Source organism: Tauraco erythrolophus, chromosome 4 (assembly GCF_009769465.1).
Source record: "Tauraco erythrolophus isolate bTauEry1 chromosome 4, bTauEry1.pri, whole genome shotgun sequence".
In the NCBI taxonomy this organism is placed as follows: domain Eukaryota; kingdom Metazoa; phylum Chordata; class Aves; order Musophagiformes; family Musophagidae; genus Tauraco; species Tauraco erythrolophus.
In genome coordinates this window covers 56,706,057-56,733,734 of record NC_141468.1, presented here as the reverse complement: position 1 = coordinate 56,733,734, position 27,678 = coordinate 56,706,057, and the positions used below count along the sequence as shown (strand labels likewise).

Below are 27,678 nucleotides of genomic sequence, written 5' to 3'. Positions count from 1 at the left end.
GGAAGTAGCTTCCTAAATTTTTTACACACCGATCGCACAAAGAATAATGAACGAACTTCTTAAAAAACAAAAACAAAAACAAACCCGCTTTCAGAGGACAGACTTGTGATCATACTGATATTTAAAATTTCATGAGTTCAGGGGCAGCTAGCTGTGACACCTCCCACTCCGTGCCCGCGCATTTTTAACTGCCATCGTTACAGGGACTGACGTTATTTAAATACAAATACGTACCTACTTCTGCTACTTTACTCGATTAGTGAAAAACAGACGACAACGAGAGATGTCCGCAGGGCGATGCGTACCTGCCCCTCCATCGGGGCAGCTCACCATCTCGAAATAGCGCAAGTTTTGGGCGTTTCGCTATTCAAATCGATTTCTCGGAGAATAAGTAAAAAGAATCCTAAACTCATTAGATTCCGACTACGCTGCTGGTAGTGAGATCAGAATTTCGTACGTTCGGTTATCTACTTAACTAGAATGGTCCCTAACACATTAGCAATACGCATTTAAATATCTCGTGTTAGAAGAGTCCCGTTTAGTTAGCAACGAAGTGCTTTGACTCTCCTCAGAGTTACAAATATAGTACTTTACATAACAATATGACACTTTAACAGCAGTAAACATTGAGAATGTTGATATTTACCACCTTTGAAGCAATACAGCTCTTTTACAGATTAAATGGGCGGCTCTTAAAAGAGCCTTTGGGTTTTCGAGACGATCCAGGAGCGAAAAACTTTTAACCGCCGAAGCCGTAGAGAGTGCGTCCCTGGCGCTTAAGGGCGTAAACCACGTCCATGGCAGTCACCGTCTTCCTCTTGGCGTGCTCGGTGTAGGTGACGGCGTCACGGATCACGTTCTCCAGGAAGACCTTCAGCACGCCACGCGTCTCCTCGTAGATGAGCCCCGAGATGCGCTTCACGCCGCCACGCCGAGCCAGGCGGCGGATGGCCGGCTTGGTGATGCCCTGGATGTTGTCGCGCAGCACCTTGCGGTGGCGCTTGGCGCCCCCCTTGCCGAGCCCCTTCCCGCCCTTACCTCTACCAGACATCCTGCCACGCTGCCACACAAAACCAGTGTAGCAGGAGCGCGGCGGCGCGGCGCATTTTATGTGTCGGGAGCCGACCTGGTTGGGGACTGCAGCGAGGAGGGGCGGGGTTCCCGCCAGTTCTTTCTGCCTCCGTCGCAAGCGCGGTGGAACACCGCTTGCTGTTATCCGTTAGACGGTGCAGTAAAGTCTACTAACTAAGAAACCCAATTACACCCCCTCAAAAAAGAGTCCCCACGACCTACATGTTCATATCAATTGGAAAGTTTTTCTCCCCTTGCTCGGATTTGTATAAACTATTTGCTGTGCATGTTTGTGTGTATTTTATTTTCTTGCAATGAAATTTATTTGAATTATTTTAAATTCTGATTACTTTCGTGCTCCTTTTCATTAACCGTTTTGTTTTATTTGTAATCAAATTTCCATAAACTTTTCTTTAGAATTTTTAATGTTTTGACATCTCTTACTGGCTTTAGGGAATTTTCCACAATATCTGTTTTCTAATATATTGGATCTGTATTTTGATTTCCACCTCCCATTTCTTAAATGGGAAGTTTGATACTCTCTTCTGATTTTCACATAAGCAATTTTGAGTTTGTAAGCACATATTAACCAGAAGGCAGAACAAAGTCTTTTTTTGTACCATTACCTATATATTAGACTGTGACTTTTACTAATTGTGCTCATTTGGAATTACTGCTGTAATTAAAACATGTTCTTTAGTATAACTACAGATTTGAATTTCTGCTACCTTAATTAGTCAGAAAATCTCCTTTGTCTTGTACTGTAAATCGAGCTTTTCAAAAATTAGCTGTTGTTTTATGGTTCTAAACCAATGCTGGAAACAGACAATATTCTGAATTAGTATTTATTAAAGTAAGGAGAAATCCTTGTCTAAGGATGTTACAAATGTCAAAGTATAAGAACATCCCGAGCGGGAATAACTACTAGACTAGTAGACCGTAACTACGAAACCATAAGGAATGGTTTTGGTTTTTTCGGGGGGGGGGGAAGTTTATAATTTGATTTTCTTCTCTCCTTTTATGTAGAAAATGCAAGGATAATATCTACATACTCACTTTTTTAAACTGTGCCATACTAGAACATATAATGAGTACTTTATCTCTGTTGTACTACCGAACTGGGAAGGAGTAACTTCCCTCAGTCTATTTAATAATCCACGTTATTAAATATATTACATTCCATCATAAAACCAAAGGAATATTTTACCCTTTTTGGTCATATTAAAAGCTTTAGAGAGGAGCTCATTATCTGTCGGGGAAGTTTCCCGGCTGCTACATGAGAAGCACCTGTGCCTCATCAAGACAGGTGCTGAGTCACGTTGGTTGGCCGGAGACCACGTGACCTATGGGAAGTTTAAAGGTGGGGCACTCCCAAGAGGGAGTGGGGCATTTCCCTCCTGGAGTTTGGAGAGGTAGGAGCCCTCGGGAGAGCGTGAATTGGAGCTCTCTGTTGGATTAAGGTAGCAGTGAGTTTAGAAGAGCCTTCTGATTGTAGAATACCTTGTGGTCGCAACAGTCGGTTGGTTGCGACCCATCGGAAGAAGACACAGGCAGTCCGCGACAATTATCCTGACATTTCAAATATCGTTTCTAATACTGTCATTAGATGCTTTTATGTTTTGTTTGGTTGGTTGGTTGGGTTTTTTTGAGAAGATAACAAATATGATTTAGATGAAAATTTTCTCCTCCCTGGGTAATCTACATCACTTCAGAAAAAGCGTATATGAAGAAACACGGGAATGACCTTTGCTTTTCTCCTCTTCAATATGAAGCAACCCTCACTGAACTCTTCTAATCAGTTATTCACCTATTGTTCACCTGTCAGACACATTCACAGCTTTTTCCTAGGCTGTAGCAACTGTGCTGCCTGGTGCAGAGGTGCAGAGGAATGCCTAGGTATAATGGGGAGTCTCCTTAGATTTGGTGTTGTCCTAAATGTGCTTCCTTTCTCTTCCTGAAAAGAGTGAATGAGTGAGCTGAATGTGATACTGCAGCTTAAAAAATATGTTCTGCTTGCTACACTTCTTTTTTAAACAGAACTGAGAGGTCACAAAACAGTAAACAAATTCAAGCCTTTTCTGCTGTAATTAGCCTAAAGAAGGATTCTAGAATAGTTGTTGGGGTTTTGGGGTGGTTTTTTTTATTGTTTTTTTTATTTTTTTATTAAAATCATGACTTACTTATCTTCACTTACTAATGCCTCACTAGCAGCAGAACACCAAATTTCAATACCCCTCCTTTTCTGCTCCCCAACCTCTGCCCATACTTACCAGTGACAGTGCTCAAGAAAGAGCACTTCAAATTTTCTTCATTTAGCATGTATGTAGACTAAGGAACGAATCACAAGATGGGATCAAGGTAGATTTAATTCGTTGAGATAGAGGCAAATCGCTCAGCCTCTAGTGTACTGAGAAGATTTGTTGTTTATCCCCATAATTTTTACTCTCAGCTTTTGGTTTCCATTTGCACATTTTCAGCTGCCTTGCTTATATTCTGGTTTTTCATCCTCTCAGTAATTAATGTGATATTTTTTCATATGTGTTATAATAGGGTTCCTGTAGGATATTGTGTCTGTATTGATAAGCTCAGGGTAAGTAATTAGAATACACAGTTACTAACTTAATCCTGACTTTAAAAACATAATTCCTGAAATACTAATAGAATCTCAAGCTTCAAGTTTTAGATCAATATTAAGCAAAAAAATTACTGTCGGACATCATATTGTAAGAATAGATATGAATAAACTTCTGGAAAGGTATTCATATTTTTCAAACTATTAGTTTTGAAATTTGTATCAGTATTGGACAGGTTTTCATACTCCTTGTGCTTTCCACTCACTGGCAGCTGGTGCTTCATTCCCTATTCAAAACATTCTCTATCACTTTCAAAGGAAAAATGGAATTACAATCTGCCTTTTGTGAATGAGACAGGTTGTACAGACCCCTGCTTTGCACTGTTGTCATCTGCCATGCTGTAAACTCAGTAGAGTTCATCTGGACTGTCTAGGGGAAAGAAACAAATTGTTCCCTTGTACTGAAAACCTGGGCACTTTTGACAGACCAGCACACCCCCACAGTGGAGGAGAGCTCGGAGTAGAAGGGCAATGAGCTTCTGGAATAATGTACTATAAAGAAAGCTGCCTTTATCTCCACACCAGGGAGACTGGAGGGTTACCATGGTTTTAGATAAGAGTGCTGCACCAGTGAATCATCAGGTTGCCTCAGACAGCTAACAAAGAATGATGTCTTCCTGAGCAAACCAAACTGGCATGAGCAGTGGGGAGAGGGGTGGAGTATATGTGGCTCAGCTCAACATAAATTATAGAAACTGGACAACAAAAAAAACAAAGTTTGAAGAGAGCTATGGGCTTGAGATGGTTTCAACCAACATATTCTTTCCCAGCGACTGAAGAAGCCCAGCATTGTGACAATGAGCATATAGAGATTAGTCAGGAGAATCCTGTTTGTACACTGACTCAACCGTATATTGCAAATCTTATATTATGCTTGTGATGCGATTTCAGTACATTGCTGTATCACTTTGCTAAAACAAATTTTCATGTGATGCCAAATATGTTCAATAAGGAAATTTGATACTAAAAATTAAACTATCCTCATGCAGAATATCTGAAATAGCCTGGTTGGAGAGTATTCGACTCTGAGAGCGCAGGGATGTGGTCAACTGGGACCTGTCTCTACATGTGGGTAAAACTGTAAACTTCACAAGACCTGACTTCTTTGCCACACTTTAGGCTTCTCAGCCTACCCCAGTGGTTCTCGTTCTCTGTACTCCCATGCCCACATACCCCATCTTCAGTTCAACATGTAAGCCATGCTACAGAGCTGTGCTTACTGAGATCAAGCAGACCACTTGATTTTGGTAAGAAATATTTCAAACACAGAAAGCTTTTGTCTTTAGACTGAGGCTCAAGTCAATATTTGCATGTGTGGATTTGCCATTTGGAAGGAATCTCTTGGCAGTATCATAGTTGCAGAAGCGGTTTATGTTGCTTAAGTAAAATTAGCAAACACTGTCACCTAATGTTTAAACGTTACAGCTATCGGCTTCCCAGTGTGTATATATCTTTTAATAAGTATGACAACAGATTTAGGGGGACTGTGGTCACGAATTTAGTCTAACAATTGGTACTTTGATAACTAATTTCATCCTCTCTTCCCCCTTCCGCACCAGCTGAGGCAGTTCGAGGTGGAGACCCCACTCTCACCTTTTTATGTAGAGGCTTCTCTCAGTCAGAGATACAAGAGGTTGGGCTGCAGCCCTGATTTGGACTGTTTCCAACCTTCTTCTTGCTGCTAAGTTAAAAAACTACACAGGGACTGATAAATCAAGAAAATGCCTCAATCTTGGCCTGGCAGCCTGGGCTGATCTTTAAGGATGCAGCTTGCCGTGCACAAAGACTTACAGATCTGAAGATAATCCATTCAGGGACAAAATCTTCCAGAAATGGTTTCTCTTCCCCTGCGTCACGGCAGCTGTGGGCAACGGCAAGTGTGTGTTGTCTGAGTCAGTGCTGTGTTGCTCTGAAAACCAGCAGGAGATGGATGCCGTTTCCTCATGGAAAACGACATCACAGGACTAGTCTCCACAACAGTGGATTGCAGGAAGGGACACTGCACACGCACTTCTAAAGGAATGTTGTGCTTGGCAGGCACCAACATCCAAGCACTCACATGGCTCTGCCACCACTCACACCTCCTCCTCACCATGCCAAATGTTTCAGGGTTCCTTTCTTTTCCTGTTTGTGCTAGAACTGCAAAAATACACTTTCTGGGGTGTTTCTCTCACACAGCAATGTACTAGCTGTCAGGACAGCTGTTCATGGCCAGCCTAGCATGACTCTGGAGTAGTGAATGTGGTGTGTCACACTCTGCCTGGGAAGGAGAAGACATGCATGGGCTTCATCCCCGCCACATCACACACAAGTTGCAGCCTTGCCAAGATATATAGGTCCCTCTTTCCCCCACCATCAAAGTTTTAGGAAACATCCACTCGTGACTTCTGATTGCAGTCTGGAAGTTCCCCCTATCTACAGTCCATCTGCTTCCTCAGCATGAGCAGGGTGCTGGCAAGCTCACTGAATAGCTGGTATAGCTGAACAGGTCTATGAAGAAAAGCTGGAGGAACTCCAGGTTTGAGGTGCTGGGAAGAAAGTAATATATCCAGTTCCTCACATGAAGGTATTTTAGGACATAGGAGAGAAGGGACAGGGTCAATAACCTGCAATTGAGGGAAGGGGCACACGTTTTCCCATGTTGTTTTCCTCCCTGGGCTTCTCTCAGGAAGACAATGAAGGGTCAATCCCAGTCAGACCTCTTCAACAGGCACTCCAGGTGGTTTCCCAGGAACAGGGTGGCCCATGGAGTTCAGAGCTCTGTATCACACCACGCAAATCTGCTCCTGAGTTTGGATAAGGGACAGAAAACAGCAAACCAGCTACTCAGCAACCTCAACTGACGACTGCTTCTCTTAAATCCTCACTCTGCTTTCTAAACTGGAATTTGAAGCAGCACAGGTCTTCTGATACACTGGTCATCGATTAAGCTAGAAAGACATATCATGAAAGCTTTGGAAGCACAATGTTTCCTGCACAGCCAAAATCGATCAGTTCCTCTCCTTGCCTGGGCTCCTGCAGAGCTGCACTGGGCAGTAGGTTTTCCCATTGAACTCTGCCAACTCTTATAGAGTTGTAAGTACTTAATGGCAGCTGAAGCATTGCCCTGTCCCAACAGTCTCTCTGGGGCATAGTTTGCCAAGTAATGAATCTACTGTGGGCATCCCTGTAGGCATGTGCTTTAATTTGTCTTGGGCCGTGTGTTTCTGAAAGAAGCCAAGTCTGAAAAATGATGACGTATATTGTGTTGGTGTCTCCAGACAGTACCGCTGTGCTTTGTCTTTGCTACAGTAATACTTGGTCGGAAAATCAAATACTTCAGCTGGAAACTCCAGCTGCTTACAAGGTTTTATTTATGCTTAGGCTCTGGGCTCAGCAGCAGGCTTGCCTTTAAGGAGCCAGCGGTCGAGAAAGACACCACAACTCCCAGGTTCTGTCCAGGTCATTTCCTGGCCCATGCTGATGCAAGTAGCTGTTCTGTTTCCCATGCAGAACTTTGCATTTCTCTTTGACAACTCCACAAGATTTCTTTTGGCCCATATCTCAAGTTTATTAAAATCCCTTCTAATTGAATGTCTTACTTTTGGCTCTGTTTACCATCCCTAATTTAGTATCATTCGCACATGCTAAGGGTACATTCTCTTCTATCATCCAGGTCGTTACTGAAAACATCTATTAGCATCAAATATTTATTCAGCCTTGGGGCATTCTTTTCTTTCCTGTGTGGCGGTAGTCGATATGTTAACTACAGCCCTTTAACCCTGGTCTACAGTCAATTTTCAAACATCTAACAGCCTGCTGATCCTGCCCCTACTCCTTCAGATCCCAAATGAGAATGCTGTGTGAAGTGATTCCAAAAACCTTACTAAATGCCAAGTGTATTACATCCTGCACTCCTCCCCTGTCTGCATAGATTCTCTCTAATCTGTAGTTCTGAGATAATTACCAGTACCTAGACATCCATAATTTTTGTTGCTCTCCATCCATCATCAGGATTCAACTGAATACATTTTATTTCTGAGATGCTCAGTCTCACTGCTTCTTGGAGACCCCACTATCTTCCCAAGTAACATTTTCTAGTGTGTCACTCTACATCACATAAGAAATTATTTCCTTACTGCTTACTTGCTGCAGTGAAGAACATTAGTTCTCATATTTCCTACAAAGCATACTGAGGAAAGTCTTCCTTCTTCATGTTTTAAGTGTTTGAGAAGAAATTTCAATTTTTCAGCCTTTTTCTTTGAGTCAGGAAGGTCCAACAGTATGTGTCTTTCCATTAGGGAATAGTTCTTAGGCCTCTCTGATAACTACTGTTGCTCTCTCCTGTGTATTCTCTTATTGTTCACTTCTCATTATTTGAAGTTCAGTACTGAAAATTAGGCCTGAAACTCCAAATGAGATTATACCATTCCTGACTGCGGAGGAAGATGTTCTTGTAGATGTTGTCATAGTGTTTCTTTCCTAATAACTAGTAGAATACTGTTGTTGATTCATTGTCAACTTATAACTGTAACCTGAAGATTCAGATCTACTCAGGTTCTAGTCAACTGCTACTGTCCGATATTTATAAATCTGATCTATTTCTTTCTAGGTGAAGTATCTTACACATTTTTGAAGGCAGTGTCTCAAATTTCTCACGCATTTTTCAATACATAAACTGTACATCCATCATTTTAGCATTTCTTTGCTTGTTGGTACCCATAGCACCTGTACATGCCCTGTAAACTATAATTCAGATCATAAAAAAAAAATTGTATCAGGCCTAGGACTGATCCTTTCAGAACTCTGTTTGACACAGAGTTCTAATGTCATAATTGACAATCATAAACATTTAAATATAACTTTCCACCCTGTCTGGGAGCAGGGTGGGAGTGGGGATTTTTGTTCTAGACCAAGTTTCCCTGACTAGTAGTTTCACTTCTAATATTTTTCTAAAAAGAAATAAAATGACACAGAGAGAAAATTTACGGTGTATCAGCCAGCTCTAGGGAAACATCGCATCCTCGAATGAGACTCTTTCTAAATTTAATTTTGGAGCAAGCCAGATAAACATGATTTTAATTTCTTCTCTTATGCCTTACAAACTGATGTCTGTTTTGAGTACTGCAAATTCTTGGATTTATTCATATCTTCCTTGAATTTGACTGAGCTGGTAATTAGTACAATGCAATATCAATGGAGTATTTCTTTCCCAGTGTGTGCAGAGTTTGTAAACCTGAGCTGTGCATAAATCTGTAACCTAGAATGCCTTATCATGCCCTTAGCTCTTGCCCATATCCTTCAGGTACCTTAAGAGCAACGGAGTGGCTGCACAGGCTGAATGCGAAGCTGAGTCTACTGCATATTATGACAGATAATCTTTCAGCATCCTGACTCAGTATGAAGAGCTAGAACTACTTTTGATAGCTTAGCAAATGGCATCTAATTACATGCCCATCCCGAGTGCCACTGAAGGGGCAGAACATAGGTTTTGTATATTGATGGCCTAATTTCAACTTCCATCTGTGACTGAATCAGTATTTGCAATATGACTCACAAAAAATGAATTGTCATTTGACTGTGATGTGCACCTGGGAGAATAGATGGCACATGACACGGGTTCAGATATCACATTTCATTTTTTTCCAGGCACACAGTGAGAGTTACAGTTCAGGTTACATTTCCACACTTTCGCATGTAGGTCCCTACTATTTGTCTTTCTGTGTTTACCTGTTTCCTCTTTTTCTTCAACTGAAAACAAAATGTATACTCTACATAACTCAGTAGAACAAAATCCTGCTCGTAACTGGGTTTCCTATGTTTAATACTACTACTGCAAATGATAGTTCTCAGTCCCAGAGATAGGCGGAGAGAAGTAAAACTTGGTTACAAGAGGATCTCTGATCCAAAGGCTTTCAGAAGCTGGAAGGAATATTTTGATGCTTTAGGCTGTCATTTTCTGGACAGACATGGAGGTTTTGAGGCTGATTCATTAAAATAGACAATTCTTCTGTTTTGCTGGTTAGCAAATATTTAGCAGTTACAGCAGGCAGAAGAGTCACCTTCCCCCATCTTTTGATCACCCCAGAATGTAGGGATTTTTTGCAAAGTGGTAGTTTTGCTGAGACTCCAACTAGCCTTAACAAGTCCCACAGTCACAGACAACAATATCACTGAACTAAATTAGGGTAGCTCAAACTGGTCTTGACAAGCCTTGAAACTAAGGACTGTGTGAGAGGTAACAATGTTTATTAAACCTACTTTTATTCAACTACCAAAACTTAAAAAGTGGCTGGAGTGCTGTTCAGGGTGAATCTGTACACAAGTTTCATAAGTTAACCTGGAGAACTATTATTTGCAAAATAGTACTGAGGGAAATTATTATTTCCCTCTAATTAGCACTGGTGAGACCCACCTGTAGTGCTGTGTCTAGTTCTGGGCTCCTCAGTGCAACAGAGATACGGACATAATTGGAGTGAGACCAGCGAAGGGCCACAAAGATGATTAAGGGACTGGAGAATCTCTCATACAAGGAGAGGCTGAAAGAGCTGAGACTGTTCAGCCAGAAGAAGAGAAGGCTCAGAGGAGTCTTATCCATGCGTTCAGATACCTGATGGGAGGAATAAAGGAGATAGAATCAGTCTTCTCAGTACTGTCCAGGACAGGAGGCAATGGGCACAAAGTGAAACACAAGAAATCCTACTTAAAAGTTAGAAATAATTTTTTAGAACAAGCTGCCCAGGAAGGTTGTCGTTTCTCCCTGTTCTAGCTGACACTTCTTTGAGTATGGGGGTAGAATTTATTGTATTAAGTGTTAGATTAGAAGCAAGATACTTTTTCTGGGGAGATATGATTGCCTTAATACTGAAATATCTGACAGTACATTTTCATTAAATTAGTCGAAGTACATATCTAAAAGAATACAGGCTTCTTTACTACTGACAGCCCTTTGACATCTTAACTCTTTCCTACCATATAAACTTTGCAATTGCTGAATCAGTATTGTCAATATAGTTCCAGCATGCCAGAGACTTGACTAATGTATTTTGATCTTATTATGATGTGTTTATTATTAATATTAAGAGCGATTACCTGAAAGTCTGCAAAACCATCCTTTGCCAAGAGGATAGGATGCTTCAATTAAAAGTTCATCATTTCTCTGGGTATTCACCATGCTAACAACAGTAAGCATATTTAGATGAGTGTAGACTTTCAGCTAAATTTTGCTCATCAGTTTAACTGAATTGTTCTCCTCTCGCAGTCTGAATGCCTAATCTGCCTCTATTTGTCTGATGTCTAATCTGTTTCTTCTCCATGTGGAGCCTCTGTTTTGATAAGAAAAAAAATCAAACTTTTTCTCTGCTATATAGTTTTATGAAAGTCTTCTTCTGTTATGTGTGAACTCCTTTTGTTTTGAAGATCCTTGCATTGGAAAATGCACTGGCATTTTGTAGGATCTTCTACAATCTGCACTAGCACCTATACTGCTAGGCAAGGAAGGAAGACAAGGTGTGCTGTGTGATGATACATGGAAATAAAGCTCTGTTGTGGAGAAGAAAGGGCATGCGTTTTAAGGATGCATAAGAAATTGGTTTGAGGTCATAAGCCTGCATTTGGACAGAGTGCTTAGAAAGTAAAACCAGAACTTTTACTCTTTGCTGTTTGATTGAAATTTAGTTTGAAAGGAGTCACATTTAAACATTTTTCTCCTCACATGGAAACTGTAACCAACTTTTATTACCAGCTTACTCTCAAATTTTTTTTTTCAAGTAATGTTGCTTGGTAGTAAGAAAATTTCTCTGTCAGGTTGAAAAACTGTTCCATACTCTACCACTGTTTTGCTCAGTTATGTGGTGGGATGCTTGCTTTGCTTTGTCTTTTTCTCTTATCTGTAAAACATCCAGGGCAATATCAAGAATATTTCTAAGTAGGCAGTGATTGATCTCTCTAAAAACTGAGAACTTTTGTTTTGATCTAGTGTTGCATTTAACTGCCCTTTCCTTCAACGCAAACCTGAAAATTGCTCAGAGCTTCTGACAAATTTATTTTACCCAATTAACTAGAAAATATCATTGCTGGGACCAGGGGAAAAGTGACATTAGAAAAGCCTCCCCTTTTCACACCACCTCAAAATTCTAAAGATCCTCTCTTTAAAAAAAAAGATCACCTTTGCAGGAATGGTTGGTAAAACCAGGGCATTTTTCACTACTCAGAGGTAGGCCAGGAATAATTCTCTGTGCTGAACAGAGCCAGTGTGATGGTTGAGGAACAGATACAATAAAGGATGCTGACACATAATGCCGGATGTCAGCTGCCACGTCTTCCAGTGTCTCAGGTTATTAGGGAAAAGCAAAGAATTTAAAAAGTGCAACTCAAAACAGGGAGCAGTGAACTGTTTAAAAGACATGCAGATTTACACAGATGCATCCAGGACTAAAAGTGGTAGAAGACCTAAATTCTGCTACTTGAAATCCTTCTTCATCTGTTTTCCTTACAAAACCAAAGATGACCTCGTTCCTTTAAAACCTGTCACAGAGTAGGGATAGCAATCTCTATGTGCTGTGGATGGAGTTCAAGTGACCTCTGCTACTTAGGGAGCAAGATCTGAGCACTCTTCTCCTCTCTCTTTCTACCTCCTGTCTCTATCTCTAACCTGCAGCCTGTTTATGGGGGAAGAGAAAGAAATCTGTCCTCTCCTGACTGAGAACAGGTTTACAAAGGGCACGCTTGAACGGAAACCTGACCAACTGTGTGGATGTGAGGGATGGAACTGGTAAAAAGGATCCACCTCTGAGGGCACAGCTGCACTCTTGTCCACTCCCAGTTGCTCCCAGCTTCCTGACCAGTTTCAAGTGTAATAAACTAGATTTGTAGAGATCTAACACTAAATCATCAAAGCTACACACATTAAGGCACATCAAGCTTCTTTCGGTCCTTATTCCTGAAAAAAAAAATGTATTACATTTTACAGACCTAGATAGATGATAACCCTTGCAGCCTCTGTCTTTTGTACCACTTTACAGATTGATTTTGCTTTATGCCCATCTCCATCCACCTAACCTGAAAAATAAGCACAATGCCCTCATCTTGCCACAAGCAACTACATTTTTACCTCTCAGAAACATACTTCCAGTGTTCATTTGTTTACCAGCCTGAGCTTTTAATGAGCTTTTTTTCTAGACTGTGGATTTAGTCTAGATGCTTACACTGGGAATGACATGTTCATGAAAAGCATAGCAGATTTCACAGCCCACTTCAGTATATCTTTCAGTCTGGTTTTGATCGTGGAGTACTGAAAAGCCTAATTTTTCCCTTTCACTGTTTTTCTCTTCCTCTCCTTCTCTCCTTCAAAGTATTTATTAGTTGGTCTGCATGCAGAAACAATGAAATAAAAATAGAACTAAAAGAGAATATGAAAAAGTGACAGTTCATAATTTTTGCTTTTGCTACTCTAATGCATCTCATTTATCTTCACTATTTTAACCTTTCTCATTTCAGCTAAAACTATTTATTGTTAAGAAAACAGTTTTATCTTCAACATTTAACGTATGAAAATAAATGTCAAGGCCTTTTGCAACATACTACTAGTTTTGTAGAATCTCAAATTCATTTGTGCAAGAAGAGATGCACCTCTGTTGAAATAGCCCACTGACGTTTTGCATGACAAGTTTTTACCAAATACAATGGGGCAACATATTAGGTTTGAGATTAATTTGTTCTCTTCCGCCAAGGGAAAAAATTCTGACTGCTTTTTAATTAGAAGCCAATCGAGGCTTTTGTCTTCTGATTAAATCAAAAATTATCCCAAACAATTCGTGGCAGTGCTTAAAAAAATGTAATTGATTTACGTTGTCACTTTGTGAGACAATAATTGAGATCATAATAGTTAATGCTGATTCTGATTTATGAAGATTGTCTGAAAATTATTTCTATATTCTGAGGATTTGCATGAAAACGTAAACTGATGAGTATTTTCCTTTTTCTTTAAAGAGAACGGCAGGTTTAATGAAAACTGGGGGGGGGGGGGGAGGGGGAGGGGAGGGAATAAACCAACACACACACAAAAGAGTCTGTTTCCAAATATTTGTAGTTAATATTGATGCTGAAGTATTCTGTTGACAGAATTTCACATCATTTAATTTATGTGGGGAGAACCGAGGCTTCAGCTGGCTCTATTAATGTTTAAGTAGCATCTGATATGTGTTAGTGTATCTTTACCTGTTTGACATTTTTACCCTACAAGTCTGCTTCTGACTTCTGTAAGTCTTAAAGAACAATAATATGCACCACTGTAACTGAGTAAGTGTTAAAATAGCAGTTTATTCAGAATTTATATGCATTAACTAGGCACTGACAGCTTCATTTTATAAACAGAAACTATTTGTAAAAACGTCAAAATCTTGCTATTCATTTACAGAACACCACAAAAAAATGCAGAGCCCTGGCGAGTTCCAGACACTTTTCAACAGTATATATATTCCTCCGAAAGTCTCTTATTATCCCAAAACATGAAATTCTGTAGAAATACTGTATCCTTAATAGTTAAAGATATGGTTGAGGGAGCCGAATCTTTATCCATATTCAAAGCTCAGCCATGAAATTGTGTTACTTCCTTCTCTTTGAAATCAATTTACGACAAAAATACTGAAGCTGCCCCCTCGGTTTCTATTCTAATCTGGATAAAACCCCCTAAACAATAAGCCTGCATTACAGGGGAGACTTTTTATCTACAAGTTTTATTTTAATTTAGAAGGAAAAACAAAAGTTTGCCGTTCCCGGGGTCTCTCTGGCTTCACAACGCGGGGTTAAACACATCTTTTCTCTCTCATCTGGTCTCCCAACAGCAAGAATTTCCCTCGAATGAAAGTCCACCGTCTTCTCTTCACTCCCTGGAGAAACTGGAGTGATTTCTTTGCAGGCATTTTACAAAAAATATGAATTTATAACTCCGAAGAAACACAGACTCGGAGGACGAAAAGCTCTTCCTGGCTAACAGTTAGGCGGGCTCTGCAAAGCACCAATCACAGATCACCGCTTCGCTATAAATTCAGGCATCGGGGTTACTGTAGCCCAATTACTTTCTTTTGATTAGGAAGAAGTCTCTGCAGCGATGTCCGAGACCGCTCCCGCCGCCGCTCCCGCTGTCGCGGCTCCCGCCGCCAAGAAGCCGAAAAAAGCGGCGGGCGGCTCCAAAGCCCGCAAGCCCGCGGGCCCCAGCGTCACCGAGCTGATCACCAAGGCCGTGTCCGCCTCCAAGGAGCGCAAGGGGCTCTCGCTCGCCGCGCTCAAGAAGGCGCTGGCCGCCGGCGGCTACGATGTGGAGAAGAACAACAGCCGCATCAAGCTGGGGCTCAAGAGCCTCGTCAGCAAAGGCACCTTGGTGCAGACCAAGGGCACCGGCGCCTCTGGGTCCTTCCGTCTCAGCAAGAAGCCTGGAGAAGTGAAGGAAAAAGCCCCCAAGAAGCGGGCAGCTGCTTCCAAGCCCAAGAAGCCGGCGGCTAAGAAACCTGCCAGCGCTGCTAAGAAGCCCAAGAAAGCAGCGGCGGTGAAGAAGAGCCCCAAGAAAGCCAAGAAGCCGGCAGCCACGGCGGCCAAGAAAGCAGCCAAGAGCCCCAAAAAGGCGACTAAGGCTGCCAAGCCCAAAAAGGCGGCGGCAGCAGCAAAGAGCCCGGCCAAGGCAAAGGCGGTGAAGCCCAAAGCAGCCAAGCCCAAGGCGGCCAAGCCCAAAGCGGCGAAGGCGAAGAAGGCGGCGCCCAAGAAGTGAACTGTTGAAGTGGAAATATTTAAAACCCAACGGCTCTTTTAAGAGCCACCCACTATTGTCCGCAAAAGGGCTGATACACTCTGTCACCGACCTCCGTGCCTGCCGCAGAGCTAATCACGCTCCACTATGTGTGCGACGTTCCTCTGGGGAGTGGATGGGACACTAAACTTCCGGCCGTTTTTGAGCTAAGACTTGGAAAAATAAAAGTTTACATTCCCTGCGAAAACGCTTTCTACAGGGTGACTTTTTGTTTGAGCACCGAAAGGGGTGTACGTGTTAAAGGGACTGCTTAGGGCGCGGATCGCTCTGGGGCGTGGAGGTTTCTTTCGGTGCTTTAACCAGCGCGGTTCCTAACAGCCTGCATGCGATTGCCACACCTCTTAATGACCGCAGCCGGGAACTGTCAGCATGGCTCCTCCGCTTCCTTGGCAATGACCTTTCTGCTTGGCAGCGCTGGCGTTAAGGCAGGTCTTAATTTCTGCGTGACTTCACCGACCTGCTTTTTTTGAGACCGAGATTGCCGGGACGGGAGGCGGGTAAAGCGAGCACTGGTCCTCTGCCGCGCCCTGGTGGCGGTGCAGCCGGAGCTCTGCCGGGCAGCTGCTCTCAGCCGCCGCGGGCAGGGGCTTTGCGCCCGGTAGGAGCGCAGAGGCCGAGCGGCGCGGAACTCGGCACGGCACCGGTGGCTCCGGGAGCTCGGCCGGCGGCGATTGGCTGATGGGAGAGGACTCAGGCGCTTATTGGGTGATTAGAAAATTTCGAAAAGCCCGCGCTGCGCACGGGACGCGGAAGCGCTGCCCGCGCTGGCTCCGCACTTGCCGGTGATCCCGGATCCACGCGTACCCGGACAGCTTGTCCTCTCAAAATATCTATCCCGCCTTAGAGGTATCCTCCCTTCTAGTCGTCTTGTCCTTGTCTTCCAGTCTACAAGGCTCCTTCCTGTCTTCTCATACAGAATGGAAAATTTTTAAGCTCACGGTATCCTGGGACAGCGATGCAAAAAAAAAAAAGTAAAGTAAATGAGGTTTTTAATTTTCCCCCTATCCTCATTTTATAGGTTTGGTGTATGTATCTATTAGAAGATATGTGAAGTTATTTATGATGGAACATGCAGTATAATGTACCACATCTCTTATCTCCGCTGAAAAAAGGTGAACAATACTGCTTACATTTATTGGAAAAGTGAGAATTCAAATGCTAACATTTATAAAGTAATAGTTAACACATTTGAATTTGCTTGAAGCTATAAAGTACTCAAGGATTTCAGACAGATCTTTATCCTTTCTAAGCTCTGCAACCATGATTTAACAAGCTTATTTCTAATTCCTTTTACCGTTTCTCAAGCATTTCTACACCTAAAAGACCGAGATACTACTGTGCTAAAGCTCTTTCAGGGAATATGTGGGTGGCTCTTAAAAGAGCCTTTGGGTTAAAACTGACAATCCGAGACGCCCTACTTGGAGCTGGTGTACTTGGTGACAGCCTTGGTGCCCTCGGAGACAGCGTGCTTGGCCAGCTCGCCGGGCAGCAGCAGCCGCACGGCCGTCTGGATCTCCCGCGAGGTGATGGTGGAGCGCTTGTTGTAGTGCGCCAGGCGCGACGCCTCGCCGGCGATGCGCTCGAAGATGTCGTTGACGAAGGAGTTCATGATGCCCATGGCCTTGGACGAGATGCCCGTGTCGGGATGCACCTGCTTCAGCACCTTGTACACGTAGATGGAGTAGCTCTCCTTGCGGCTCTTCTTGCGCTTCTTGTCGCCCTTCTTCTGCGTCTTGGTGACGGCTTTCTTAGAACCCTTCTTGGGCGCGGGGGCGGACTTGGCCGGCTCAGGCATTTCGACAGCGCTTCTCTCCTCTTTCAGAAACAAATCAGTACCTAAAATGGCCGCAGCGGTCTCTATTTATAGGACTGTTATGCAAATACCAGCCCTCTACCTCGTACAATTCGATTGGACGGAGGTGTATCATTGTGTCTCATTGGTCACTACACGATCCGTCTTCTCATTGGCTGTATGAGCAATGACTGCTTCCAGCCAATCACCAAGCGCTAATCCCGCCCGGGGAAGGCATAAAACGAGAAGAGCCGTTGCGTCAGTATGATTGCTTCGGTCTTGTTTTGCGAGGGGAGGCTGCTGTTTGCCAGGTGTCTAAAGCATGTCAGGTCGCGGGAAGCAGGGAGGCAAAGTCCGAGCTAAGGCCAAGTCGCGCTCGTCGCGGGCCGGGCTGCAGTTCCCCGTGGGCCGCGTGCACCGACTCCTCCGGAAAGGTAACTACGCGGAACGTGTCGGGGCTGGAGCACCCGTCTATATGGCGGCCGTGCTGGAGTACCTGACGGCCGAGATCCTGGAGCTGGCGGGCAACGCGGCCCGCGACAACAAGAAGACGCGCATCATCCCCCGCCACCTGCAGCTCGCCATCCGCAACGACGAGGAGCTCAACAAGCTGCTGGGCAAGGTGACCATCGCGCAGGGCGGGGTGCTGCCCAACATCCAGGCCGTGCTGCTGCCCAAGAAGACTGAGAGCCATAAGGCTAAAAGCAAATAAGCTCATCTAGCGGGGCTGCTCAGACTTTGCACAACATAACATAATAACCCAAAGGCTCTTTTCAGAGCCACCCACACAGTCAGAAAAGAGTTGTGTTGCTTTTTTATTTTCTTTTTTTGTGTGTTTTTTGTTTTTTTGCAAACGTGTTTTCTTGCAAACTGTTTCTTACACGCTGCTTTTTTTAGCGAGCTAAAGCCCTATTCTGTGGTAATGTCTTTAAACTTACGATTCCTCCTTGAGAGGAGTGGTACGTTTGCTTTCTAACTCCTCACCCTTTTCAATGAAAGAACACTAATTATTTTTGTAGTAATTTATTGATTCTTTTGTGTTTGTTTAAGAGCAGGATCAGTAAATTACTTGGTTTTAACGTTGAATCTGCTCAACTTTTCATGACTTTACCGGCTACTTACAGTGTGAAATGGGGGGGTGGCTAGAAGATTGAGGGGGGGAGTGGAAAAAGCTATGTAGGAGAATAACAAATAGAAGACCTTCCTAAACCTTTTTAACTCTAAGAATGAAGAAAGGCTTCCTTTGCAGGCCTTTGTTGTTTAAATGATGTAAAGCTTCCCTATGACTTAACTTTATTTAGAAATAAAATTATAATTGCTTTAGGAGAAATGGCTTGTTTTGATCTAGATCCTTAACTAGTCAGACCTGCACTGTAAAGCAACTAAGTAGCATCTTTCCATTCAGAAGAAATTCCTTGCAGCACTGGTGTGTTCCTGTTTAAAGTGAGATTTTCAAACTCGCTAGTCTTAAATTCCCTCACTGTACCTAACTGTTTCTCCTGTTACATCAATTAACAGCCAGCAATATTATTCTAATTAATCTTCTACACTTTCGGTACAAGTATCACCCAGGAGCACAATGTTAAAGCTCCTTAAATTCACATAATGTAAGTTATGAGAAAGACTGTCTAGCTGACTCCTCTTGCTACGATTTTCCCAGAAGCTGTCCCTGGTGTTCTGCAGCACACTGCATTGGGGCCATAGCTCCCACCTGTGCAGCACCTTTACCCTCTCCTTTCCCTGGCTAGAAGCAGGAATGTTCTGGGCCTGGAAGAAGGAGATAGCAAGATACTACTCCTCTGCACCCCCAAGCTCTAGCAGAGAGGCTTTTTAGGTAGGACAAAGTGGGACATCGGGAATCATTTGTGGAGAGAAATATAAAGGAAGAGAGCTGTCTGGAGCACCAGACTGTTATGATATAATGACTGTGTCTGTGCCTAAGGGTTTTGTTTGCAAATGGATACGTTTGGAGCTGTAATGTTTTTATTACATTTTAATTTGGTTTTATTGATCATCATTAGCTGCAGCTGCGTATCTCCTGGCACTTAAACTTGTCATCTCGAGGAGCTGTTATGATATAAAAACTGTGTTTTAATGTGCAAAAGTATTCTATACTTATTTTCCGGAACAGATCGTGTATGTGTGTGTATCAGAAGATCATAATCATGGAACTGTTTGAGTTGGAAGGAACTGTCTAAGACCACCTGGTCCAGCCCCTGCCATGAGCAGGGACATCTCCCACTAAATCAGAGTGCTCAAAATTCCATCCAACCTGACTTGGAACACTTCTAGGGATGGGGCATCCACAACTACTCTGGGCAACCTGGTCCAGTGTCCTACCATCCTTGTCACAAAAATTTTTTCCTTATGCCCAATCTAAATCTACCCTCTTTTTTATCAAAACCATTGCCCCTTTTCCTGTCACTACAGGCCTTGGAAAAAAGTCTCTCTTCATCTTCCTATATTGAAAGGCCGCCATAAGGTGTCCCCCAGAGCCTGCTCCTCCCCATACTGAACAACCTCAACTCTCTCAGCCTTTCATCATGGGAGAGATGTTTCAGCCCTCTGTTTTTGTAGCCCTCCTCTAAACCTGCTCCAACAGGTCCATGTCTTCCTTGTGCTGAGGGCTCCAGAGCTGGGTGCAGTACTCCAGGTGGGGTCTCACAAGTACAGAGTAGAAGGAAAGAATCACCTCTCTCGACCTGCTGACTATTCTGCTTTTTATGGAGTCCAGGATATGATGGGCTTTCTGGGCTGCAAGAACGCATCTCTAAATCAAAGCACTGAAATTCTAGAGAAAGCTGGTGGGGGTGAGGATATCTGTCTCCAGAAGTGGGATTTAGCTGTGAATGAACTCCTACATGTGGAAATCAGAGTTGATACCATTGGAGAAGACCCTGCTGTTCTTTGAGTATGGAGGTCAGTCCAGCACATCTCTCCAAACTCTTCCTGTCATCTGACCGGATAGTCATTATTTTCTTCAGAACTTCATTCCAAATTCACTTGCTCCTCTGCTCACCTCACCTCAGTAACTGTAGTTTCACCCTTTGTGATACTTAGGTCCACTTCTTAGCATTTCCTGTTCTTTTTTTCTTAGCCACTAGTGGTTGTACCAGTTGTGAACCCTGTGCTGCTGTCACACTGATGAGGCCTCAAATGTAAATGTCCTATAAGTCAGATGGATTATTGCAGTGGCTGAATGCATGGACTCCGTAGATGTGATACCAGAGACACCTTTATTATTATTTTACAAGCAGCTTTTATAGATCATCACTCCAGTCACAATGCATCCACGCACCCCTTACCCAGGTGTGATTTGTTACAAGCAATAGTGAATGCACCTATTTTTGCTCTGCTACTGATTATGCCTAAAAAAGCACTACTTTCCATCTGCTAAACTAAATATCATTTTCTCACACACCTTATATCATCTTCCCATACTCCCTATGTCAGCTTCTCACACTCCCTGCGCTAGCTTCTCACACTCCCTTTTCTTTTTATCCTCTTTATCAGTGTTTTCCAACTTCATCAATAACACAGGCTTAAATCATCAAGGTCAGGCCCCAACTGCAACTGTGTGTATGATTCCACAGATTATATGATAAGGGTACTGACAAATCTACTGGTATTAAAGACTCGTGGCTTTCAAGCAGTTTTCACTGGATGAAGGAAGGACTGTAGCAAAGCAAGTTTAAATAAATTAGCTTTTTCTCATTTACATAAACAACAGAGTAGTAAAGAGGAAATCATGTGGTGCCTTAGCTGTATTACTGGGTTCCAATACACCTTCACAAAAACCTCCAAGCAAGCTCCCTCAAATGTAATAGATGACAGTTCTGTTTAGGGATAACTCAATAATGTCAGTCTATATATCAAAAGTCTTAAAATTGCATAGCTAAAATGTAAGATGAAAGGCTTTTCTATCCCTTTTCACCTTTATTTTGTGATGTTAGGAATAACATGGTGTATTAAAAAGATCTTACACGACTTTAGTTTGCACATTATTATTACAGTTGTAGGAGATACAGAAATGGATTTAAATTGCCATATAAGCTCTCAAGAAAATTAAGAGCAACTTTGCAGTTGGATATAATACACTGATGTGATGACTTTTTTACTAATTACGTACCACCTTGTGCAGTCATGGTGAGATGTTGCCTTACTGCAACGAACAAATACAATTTCCTCATTATAGTTTAATGAGGAACTAGAGTGACTGTCCTAGATTAAAGCACACTTGAAAAGCTACAGATTTTTTTTTTTAAATGAAGCAGAGTTTTTCAAAGGTTTCCTTTCTCATTTAACTCCTAGTACTATGTATCCAAACTCATAAGCAAAATGTAGTATATATTATCTGGGAATTGGATCCTAAACTTTGATCCAAATAATAATTATTGTCTCTAATCAATAGTAAAAGCAACTTTATTAGGGATTATAATTAGCAGCAAAATTTTCTTTCTGCTTGGATTATTCTTGTCTAAGAAAACCCTCTTGTCCATGAAGGAAATGACTGTCACTAACAGAAACACTCAGAAAACGTGTCTCTGGCCACTTGTAGAAATCTATAGGCAAGGTAATCTTCTAGAAAGCATGACATTAAATTATATCAAATGTTCTCCACACTTTGAGGAAAGAGATTTGCACCTGATTAATCTGTAAACTACTAGTCTCTGTCTCCTCATCACCCATTTCTGCCAGGACACTGTGGAAGATGATTTTACAAGTCTTCCAGTGTTTATACTGCTAAAGGGAAAAGTTATACTAGGATATTCACTCTGCACTTCGGAAGAGTTATGAACAAATGTTTATACACTAAAAGATTTTGTATCATTCCTTTAGGTTTCCTTTAGTATTCAGAAGGTTGTTTATAACTGCCTCAGGAAACATATCTAGACATAGATCTTCAGGTACAAAGAACAAAGCAGATTTTGTGGAGCCAAATGGTAATGTTAGGCACCAGCCTGACAGGTCCACTAGTGACAAATCTTCCAGTTAGTTTAGAACAGTATTAGTTCATTCTGTTCAGTCAAAACGTGAACATAATCTAAATTAAAGCTAGTTTTGCCTGCTCGTGTTGTATATGTTTGAGTGGCAATTCTTTCACTGTAGTTTGTTTAAAATAACAGTTTGAATGAAAACGGAATTCACACTCATAATTATAATTGTAACAAAGACTTGTACTTTTTTGGACACCTGTAACTTAGTGCATTAATATCTCAATCACGTTTCCCCCTGAAATTGGGGAAAATATACTTCGAAGAAATATTCTGGACATGTTATCTAAATTCTGTAAATTACGTTCAGGAATTAAATTACATAAACAATTGTACAAATTTGAAACTATATCAACCATTTTAAAAATCTCAGCATGTTTAAAGTGCACTAAATAACACTAATAAAACAATTGGTAAGTACTGTAGCCGTATCACTTCTATTCTGAGGGTGTAATTAACATTTAAAATCTTAATAAATTTAATTTAAAAGTATAGCCTCACAACTCTTTCAGTGATTCTTAATCCACTTTATAAACACAATACAACCTACTGTAACCAGCACGTATGTAAGACATATGAGTAAAAGTGTGAAACAAAAAAAAAAAGCTTGCTCTTTCGAAGAAAAACTATTTTGCTATCATTCATTTTTGACATGTCATACAGACATTTGTTAGTAAGACCTTTAATGTGTTGTTTCTCTGTTGGTTCCAGCTGCAGGGGAGCGAGCACTTCTCTGTTTCAGAGGACGGCAGCTGCCGGGAGGGAGCCCGGTGCCAGGCAGCCAGCGCTGCCCATGGGACAGCGCTACGGGCCTGGGGGTGGCTGAAGGGGACAAAGGCGGACGGTGCCACCCGCTCTCAAGCAGCCGCTCCCGACTGCCTTCACAGGGGCCTCAGGTCTCAGTGTTTCCCACCGGAGCCCCTCGCCGACTGTTTTCCCTGTAGCTTAGGGCTTCGCTACCTGCTTCCTCCTACACCGAACTACAAGTCGCTCCATGCGGACATGAAAGCGCTAAACACTCGGAGCCCGACCCCCAAGGCTGCGCAGAGAAAATGGCAGCTGTCGGGAGGGCAAGTCTCTGGGTAAACAAAGAACACGCGGAGCCGCCATGGCCGAATCGAACAAAGACAGCGCTGCCCAGGAAACGTCCCTCCACGGCCTACTCACGAGTGGAAGCGGGGATGAGCGGCGGGGGCGGGGCAGTACCGCCGATTGCGGCCCCGGATTGGTCGGATTTTGCCGCAGACCCGCGGGCAGCGGGGAGGGACGGGACGGAGCCAGGAGAGCCGCAGCCCGAAACATGGGCCCGGGGCCTCCCCGCTCCCGCTCCCGCCACCGGCAGAGACCCAGAGCTGCCTCGGAACAGTCACCTGAGCAGCGGGGCAGCGACAGAACGGGACGTGGAGGGAAAGAAACAAAAAGGCGCGCAGACGAAGAGCTGGGGCGAGGGGGAGGCAGCGCACGGGCCGGGAAGCCCAGCTCCGCTCGAGCGAGGCAGAACCGGCGGGCGAGTCGCGGCGGCCGGTGGCAGCGAAAGCGCCTCGGCCGCCGTCTCGCGGGAAGCCCGTGCCCAGCCGCGCGGGGCCCGCCCGGGAGCGGCGGGCGGGGGAAAGGGCGGGGGACTGCGGCCGAGACCCCGCCTCCCCGCCGCCCCTCGCAGTCCTCAACCAGGTCGGCTCTCGGGGAATATACCGCAGCTCCGCGGCGAGGGCTGCGTGCAGTGTGAGCTTAGGAGTGGCGGTGCAATGTCTGGGAGAGGCAAGGGCGGGAAGGGGCTCGGCAAGGGGGGCGCTAAGCGCCACCGCAAGGTGCTGCGCGACAACATCCAGGGCATCACCAAGCCGGCCATCCGCCGCCTGGCTCGGCGTGGCGGCGTGAAGCGCATTTCGGGGCTCATCTACGAGGAGACGCGCGGCGTGCTGAAGGTCTTCCTGGAGAACGTGATCCGTGACGCCGTCACCTACACCGAGCACGCCAAGAGGAAGACGGTGACTGCCATGGACGTGGTCTACGCCCTTAAGCGCCAGGGACGCACTCTCTACGGCTTCGGCGGTTAAACTCACATCTCAAACCGTGCACTGCTAAAACACCAAGGCTCTTTTCAGAGCCACCCACAAATATCACAATGAGAGCTGTTTATTACTAGATGTCGGAGTTTTAAAAAGTTTTATATACACTTACAATGTTAAATATTTCGATACATTAACAGTTTTAAAATTTCTAAGTTGCCTCAAGGTATAATTACTTTTCTAAGCCTTACCCTGAAAGAAACCGTGAATACTGCAAAATGCCTAGTGTACTAAGATCAGACTTTCGAATAATTAATTAGTAAGTGTAAATTTAATGCAGCTTTTATCATGTGTTTTGATAAATTTTTTCGCTACTAAGGCAGTACTGCCATCACCATAAATGCAAAGCCTAGTGGTGGTGTAGATGCCGCGCTTAAGCTATGACAGTTACAGGACGGAAGTCGCTCTAATTACGTTAGTATTTTTCACTCCAATAGGAATGGAACGATTACAATCCCCTAATTTGCATAACGCCCTTATAAATAGAGGGGGCCGTCGCCATTTTCGATGTTACTGAAATACAGTGAAGATCTTGGAAACAAACTTTTAAGGATGCCTGAGCCGGCGAAATCTGCTCCAGCACCGAAAAAGGGTTCCAAGAAAGCCGTCACCAAGACGCAGAAGAAGGGTGACAAGAAACGAAAGAGAACCAGGAAGGAGAGCTACTCCATCTACGTGTACAAGGTGCTGAAGCAGGTGCACCCCGACACGGGCATCTCTTCCAAGGCCATGAGCATCATGAACTCCTTCGTCAACGACATCTTCGAGCGCATCGCCGGCGAGGCGTCGCGCCTGGCGCACTACAACAAGCGCTCCACCATCACCTCGCGGGAGATCCAGACGGCCGTGCGGCTGCTGCTGCCCGGCGAGCTGGCCAAGCACGCTGTCTCCGAGGGCACCAAGGCTGTCACCAAGTACACCAGCTCTAAATAAAAGGGTTTTAAACCATAATCCCAACGGCTCTTTTAAGAGCCACCACACTTTCATAGAAGAGCTGTTAACTGCAAATGAAAAAAAAAAAGTTTTTTATTTCAAGATTTGTGAATTAAGTGTTTGTACGCAAAGCATGTAATGTACATTGCTTTAAGCACGACATTTCACAACTTAAGAGTTACGAACGTTTATTTATTGCCTAAGTATTTTTCTTGTAATGTTAGTGGACGCTAACGTAATTATTTGAAAGTCTGATCTTAGTACACTAGGCATTTTGCAGTATTCACGGTTTCTTTCAGGGTAAGGCTTAGAAAAGTAATTATACCTTGAGGCAACTTAGAAATTTTAAAACTGTTAATGTATCGAAATATTTAACATTGTAAGTGTATATAAAACTTTTTAAAACTCCGACATCTAGTAATAAACAGCTCTCATTGTGATATTTGTGGGTGGCTCTGAAAAGAGCCTTGGTGTTTTAGCAGTGCACGGTTTGAGATGTGAGTTTAACCGCCGAAGCCGTAGAGAGTGCGTCCCTGGCGCTTAAGGGCGTAGACCACGTCCATGGCAGTCACCGTCTTCCTCTTGGCGTGCTCGGTGTAGGTGACGGCGTCACGGATCACGTTCTCCAGGAAGACCTTCAGCACGCCGCGCGTCTCCTCGTAGATGAGCCCCGAAATGCGCTTCACGCCGCCACGCCGAGCCAGGCGGCGGATGGCCGGCTTGGTGATGCCCTGGATGTTGTCGCGCAGCACCTTGCGGTGGCGCTTAGCGCCCCCCTTGCCGAGCCCCTTCCCGCCCTTGCCTCTCCCAGACATTGCACCGCCACTCCTAAGCTCACACTGCACGCAGCCCTCGCCGCGGAGCTGCGGTATATTCCCCGAGAGCCGACCTGGTTGAGGACTGCGAGGGGCGGCGGGGAGGCGGGGTCTCGGCCGCAGTCCCCCGCCCTTTCCCCCGCCCGCCGCTCCCGGGCGGGCCCCGCGCGGCTGGGCACGGGCTTCCCGCGAGACGGCGGCCGAGGCGCTTTCGCTGCCACCGGCCGCCGCGACTCGCCCGCCGGTTCTGCCTCGCTCGAGCGGAGCTGGGCTTCCCGGCCCGTGCGCTGCCTCCCCCTCGCCCCAGCTCTTCGTCTGCGCGCCTTTTTGTTTCTTTCCCTCCACGTCCCGTTCTGTCGCTGCCCCGCTGCTCAGGTGACTGTTCCGAGGCAGCTCTGGGTCTCTGCCGGTGGCGGGAGCGGGAGCGGGGAGGCCCCGGGCCCATGTTTCGGGCTGCGGCTCTCCTGGCTCCGTCCCGTCCCTCCCCGCTGCCCGCGGGTCTGCGGCAAAATCCGACCAATCCGGGGCCGCAATCGGCGGTACTGCCCCGCCCCCGCCGCTCATCCCGCTCGTCCCAGCTCTGTTAATCCGTGGGACGTTTCATGTGTAGCTTCTTAATGTTTTAGTTATTAGTATTTGTCTCCATAACGATCATCCACCAGTGCATTTAAATAATCTCTGCCAGCCTTGTTTTCCTCGACCTACAGCTTCTTTCTAAGTGCTTTTTGCGTTACTTAAAAGAGGTAAGGAAGGAAACGCTCAAGCTGCGTGACAAGAGAAAGGGTTTTTTTTCCTTTTAAAATGTAGCATAGTGTTTCATTCTTTTGCATTAAAATGTGATCTGTTTTTTTTAATTTTTCTTTTTTCTCGCGGTGCTTACACACACACACACACGCGCAAACCCACACATATAGCCGTCATATCTTTACCTACTGAGCATGTTTTTGACCATTGCGAGAAAAGCTGAAATCCTAAAGAATTATTTTAAGGGAACAGATAGTAAGGAAGAAGCACAAGTCGCAAACTCATGTTGTGAGAATGCTTCCTACTGGGGAAGCAAGAGACCTATTTCTGCTTATCATCTTAAGGTAAATAAAAGATTTTCCAGTAGTTCCAGACTAATGCTCTGGTTATCTCCTTGCTAAACACGTGCTATCTAGAATGTAAATGTTACATGTATTTTTAACGTTTCACCATAAAATATACATCAGTATTCTATTATTACTAGCTTTCCTGGCTTAAGGCAGACTTGCTCAAAATAATACATTTTACAGATAATATATACAGTATATAGATAATAATGAAATACTTTATGCTGAGATTAAACACGATTTAAAAAGAAAAAAGTGTTTTTGAGTATTTGGTGGAGTTTTTTTGGTTGTTTTTTTTTTAACAGCATAGATTTTTCACAAATTTCTAGTGATTATGGCAATAATATTTTTATTTTCATTTAATAGATAGATATCTAAAACAGAAATAGGTTTTCAAGAAGTATGAAAATTAGAATACTTAAGAACTTTTCAGGTATTTTGTTTTGGTGTTGTTTCTATTTTAATTCATATTTAGTCTTCATATTCTGAGAACTTGTAT

General features: G+C 43.9%; 7 protein-coding genes across 7 annotated transcripts; 4 read left to right on the top strand and 3 right to left on the bottom strand.

Moving 5' to 3' along the window:
* Positions 1-739: 739 nt before the first annotated feature.
* LOC104372087 (histone H4) lies at positions 740-1,051 on the bottom strand. The gene has a single exon (XM_009977680.2). The coding sequence runs from the start codon at positions 1,049-1,051 to the stop codon at positions 740-742; it is 312 nt and encodes a 103-aa protein (XP_009975982.1).
* Positions 1,052-14,792: 13,741 nt separating this feature from the next.
* Positions 14,793-15,542, top strand: LOC104372091 (histone H1.01-like). The gene has a single exon (XM_009977683.2). It carries the CDS (start codon positions 14,793-14,795, stop codon positions 15,444-15,446), a length of 654 nt encoding a protein of 217 aa, XP_009975985.2. The 3' UTR covers positions 15,447-15,542.
* A 1,319-nt stretch (positions 15,543-16,861) lies between these two features.
* LOC104372088 (histone H2B 1/2/3/4/6) lies at positions 16,862-17,280 on the bottom strand. Its single transcript, XM_086610097.1, has one exon. It carries the CDS (start codon positions 17,278-17,280, stop codon positions 16,900-16,902), a length of 381 nt encoding a protein of 126 aa, XP_086466223.1. The 3' UTR covers positions 16,862-16,899.
* A 300-nt stretch (positions 17,281-17,580) lies between these two features.
* Positions 17,581-18,109, top strand: LOC104372089 (histone H2A.J). Its single transcript, XM_086610096.1, has one exon. It carries the CDS (start codon positions 17,600-17,602, stop codon positions 17,987-17,989), a length of 390 nt encoding a protein of 129 aa, XP_086466222.1. The 5' UTR covers positions 17,581-17,599; the 3' UTR covers positions 17,990-18,109.
* A 5,907-nt stretch (positions 18,110-24,016) lies between these two features.
* LOC104371554 (histone H4) lies at positions 24,017-24,328 on the top strand. The gene has a single exon (XM_009978558.2). It carries the CDS (start codon positions 24,017-24,019, stop codon positions 24,326-24,328), a length of 312 nt encoding a protein of 103 aa, XP_009976860.2.
* A 511-nt stretch (positions 24,329-24,839) lies between these two features.
* LOC104370611 (histone H2B 7) lies at positions 24,840-25,273 on the top strand. The gene has a single exon (XM_009978557.2). The coding sequence runs from the start codon at positions 24,848-24,850 to the stop codon at positions 25,271-25,273; it is 426 nt and encodes a 141-aa protein (XP_009976859.1). The 5' UTR covers positions 24,840-24,847.
* Positions 25,274-25,776: 503 nt separating this feature from the next.
* LOC147528866 (histone H4) lies at positions 25,777-26,088 on the bottom strand. Its single transcript, XM_086610399.1, has one exon. The coding sequence runs from the start codon at positions 26,086-26,088 to the stop codon at positions 25,777-25,779; it is 312 nt and encodes a 103-aa protein (XP_086466525.1).
* Positions 26,089-27,678: the final 1,590 nt, after the last annotated feature.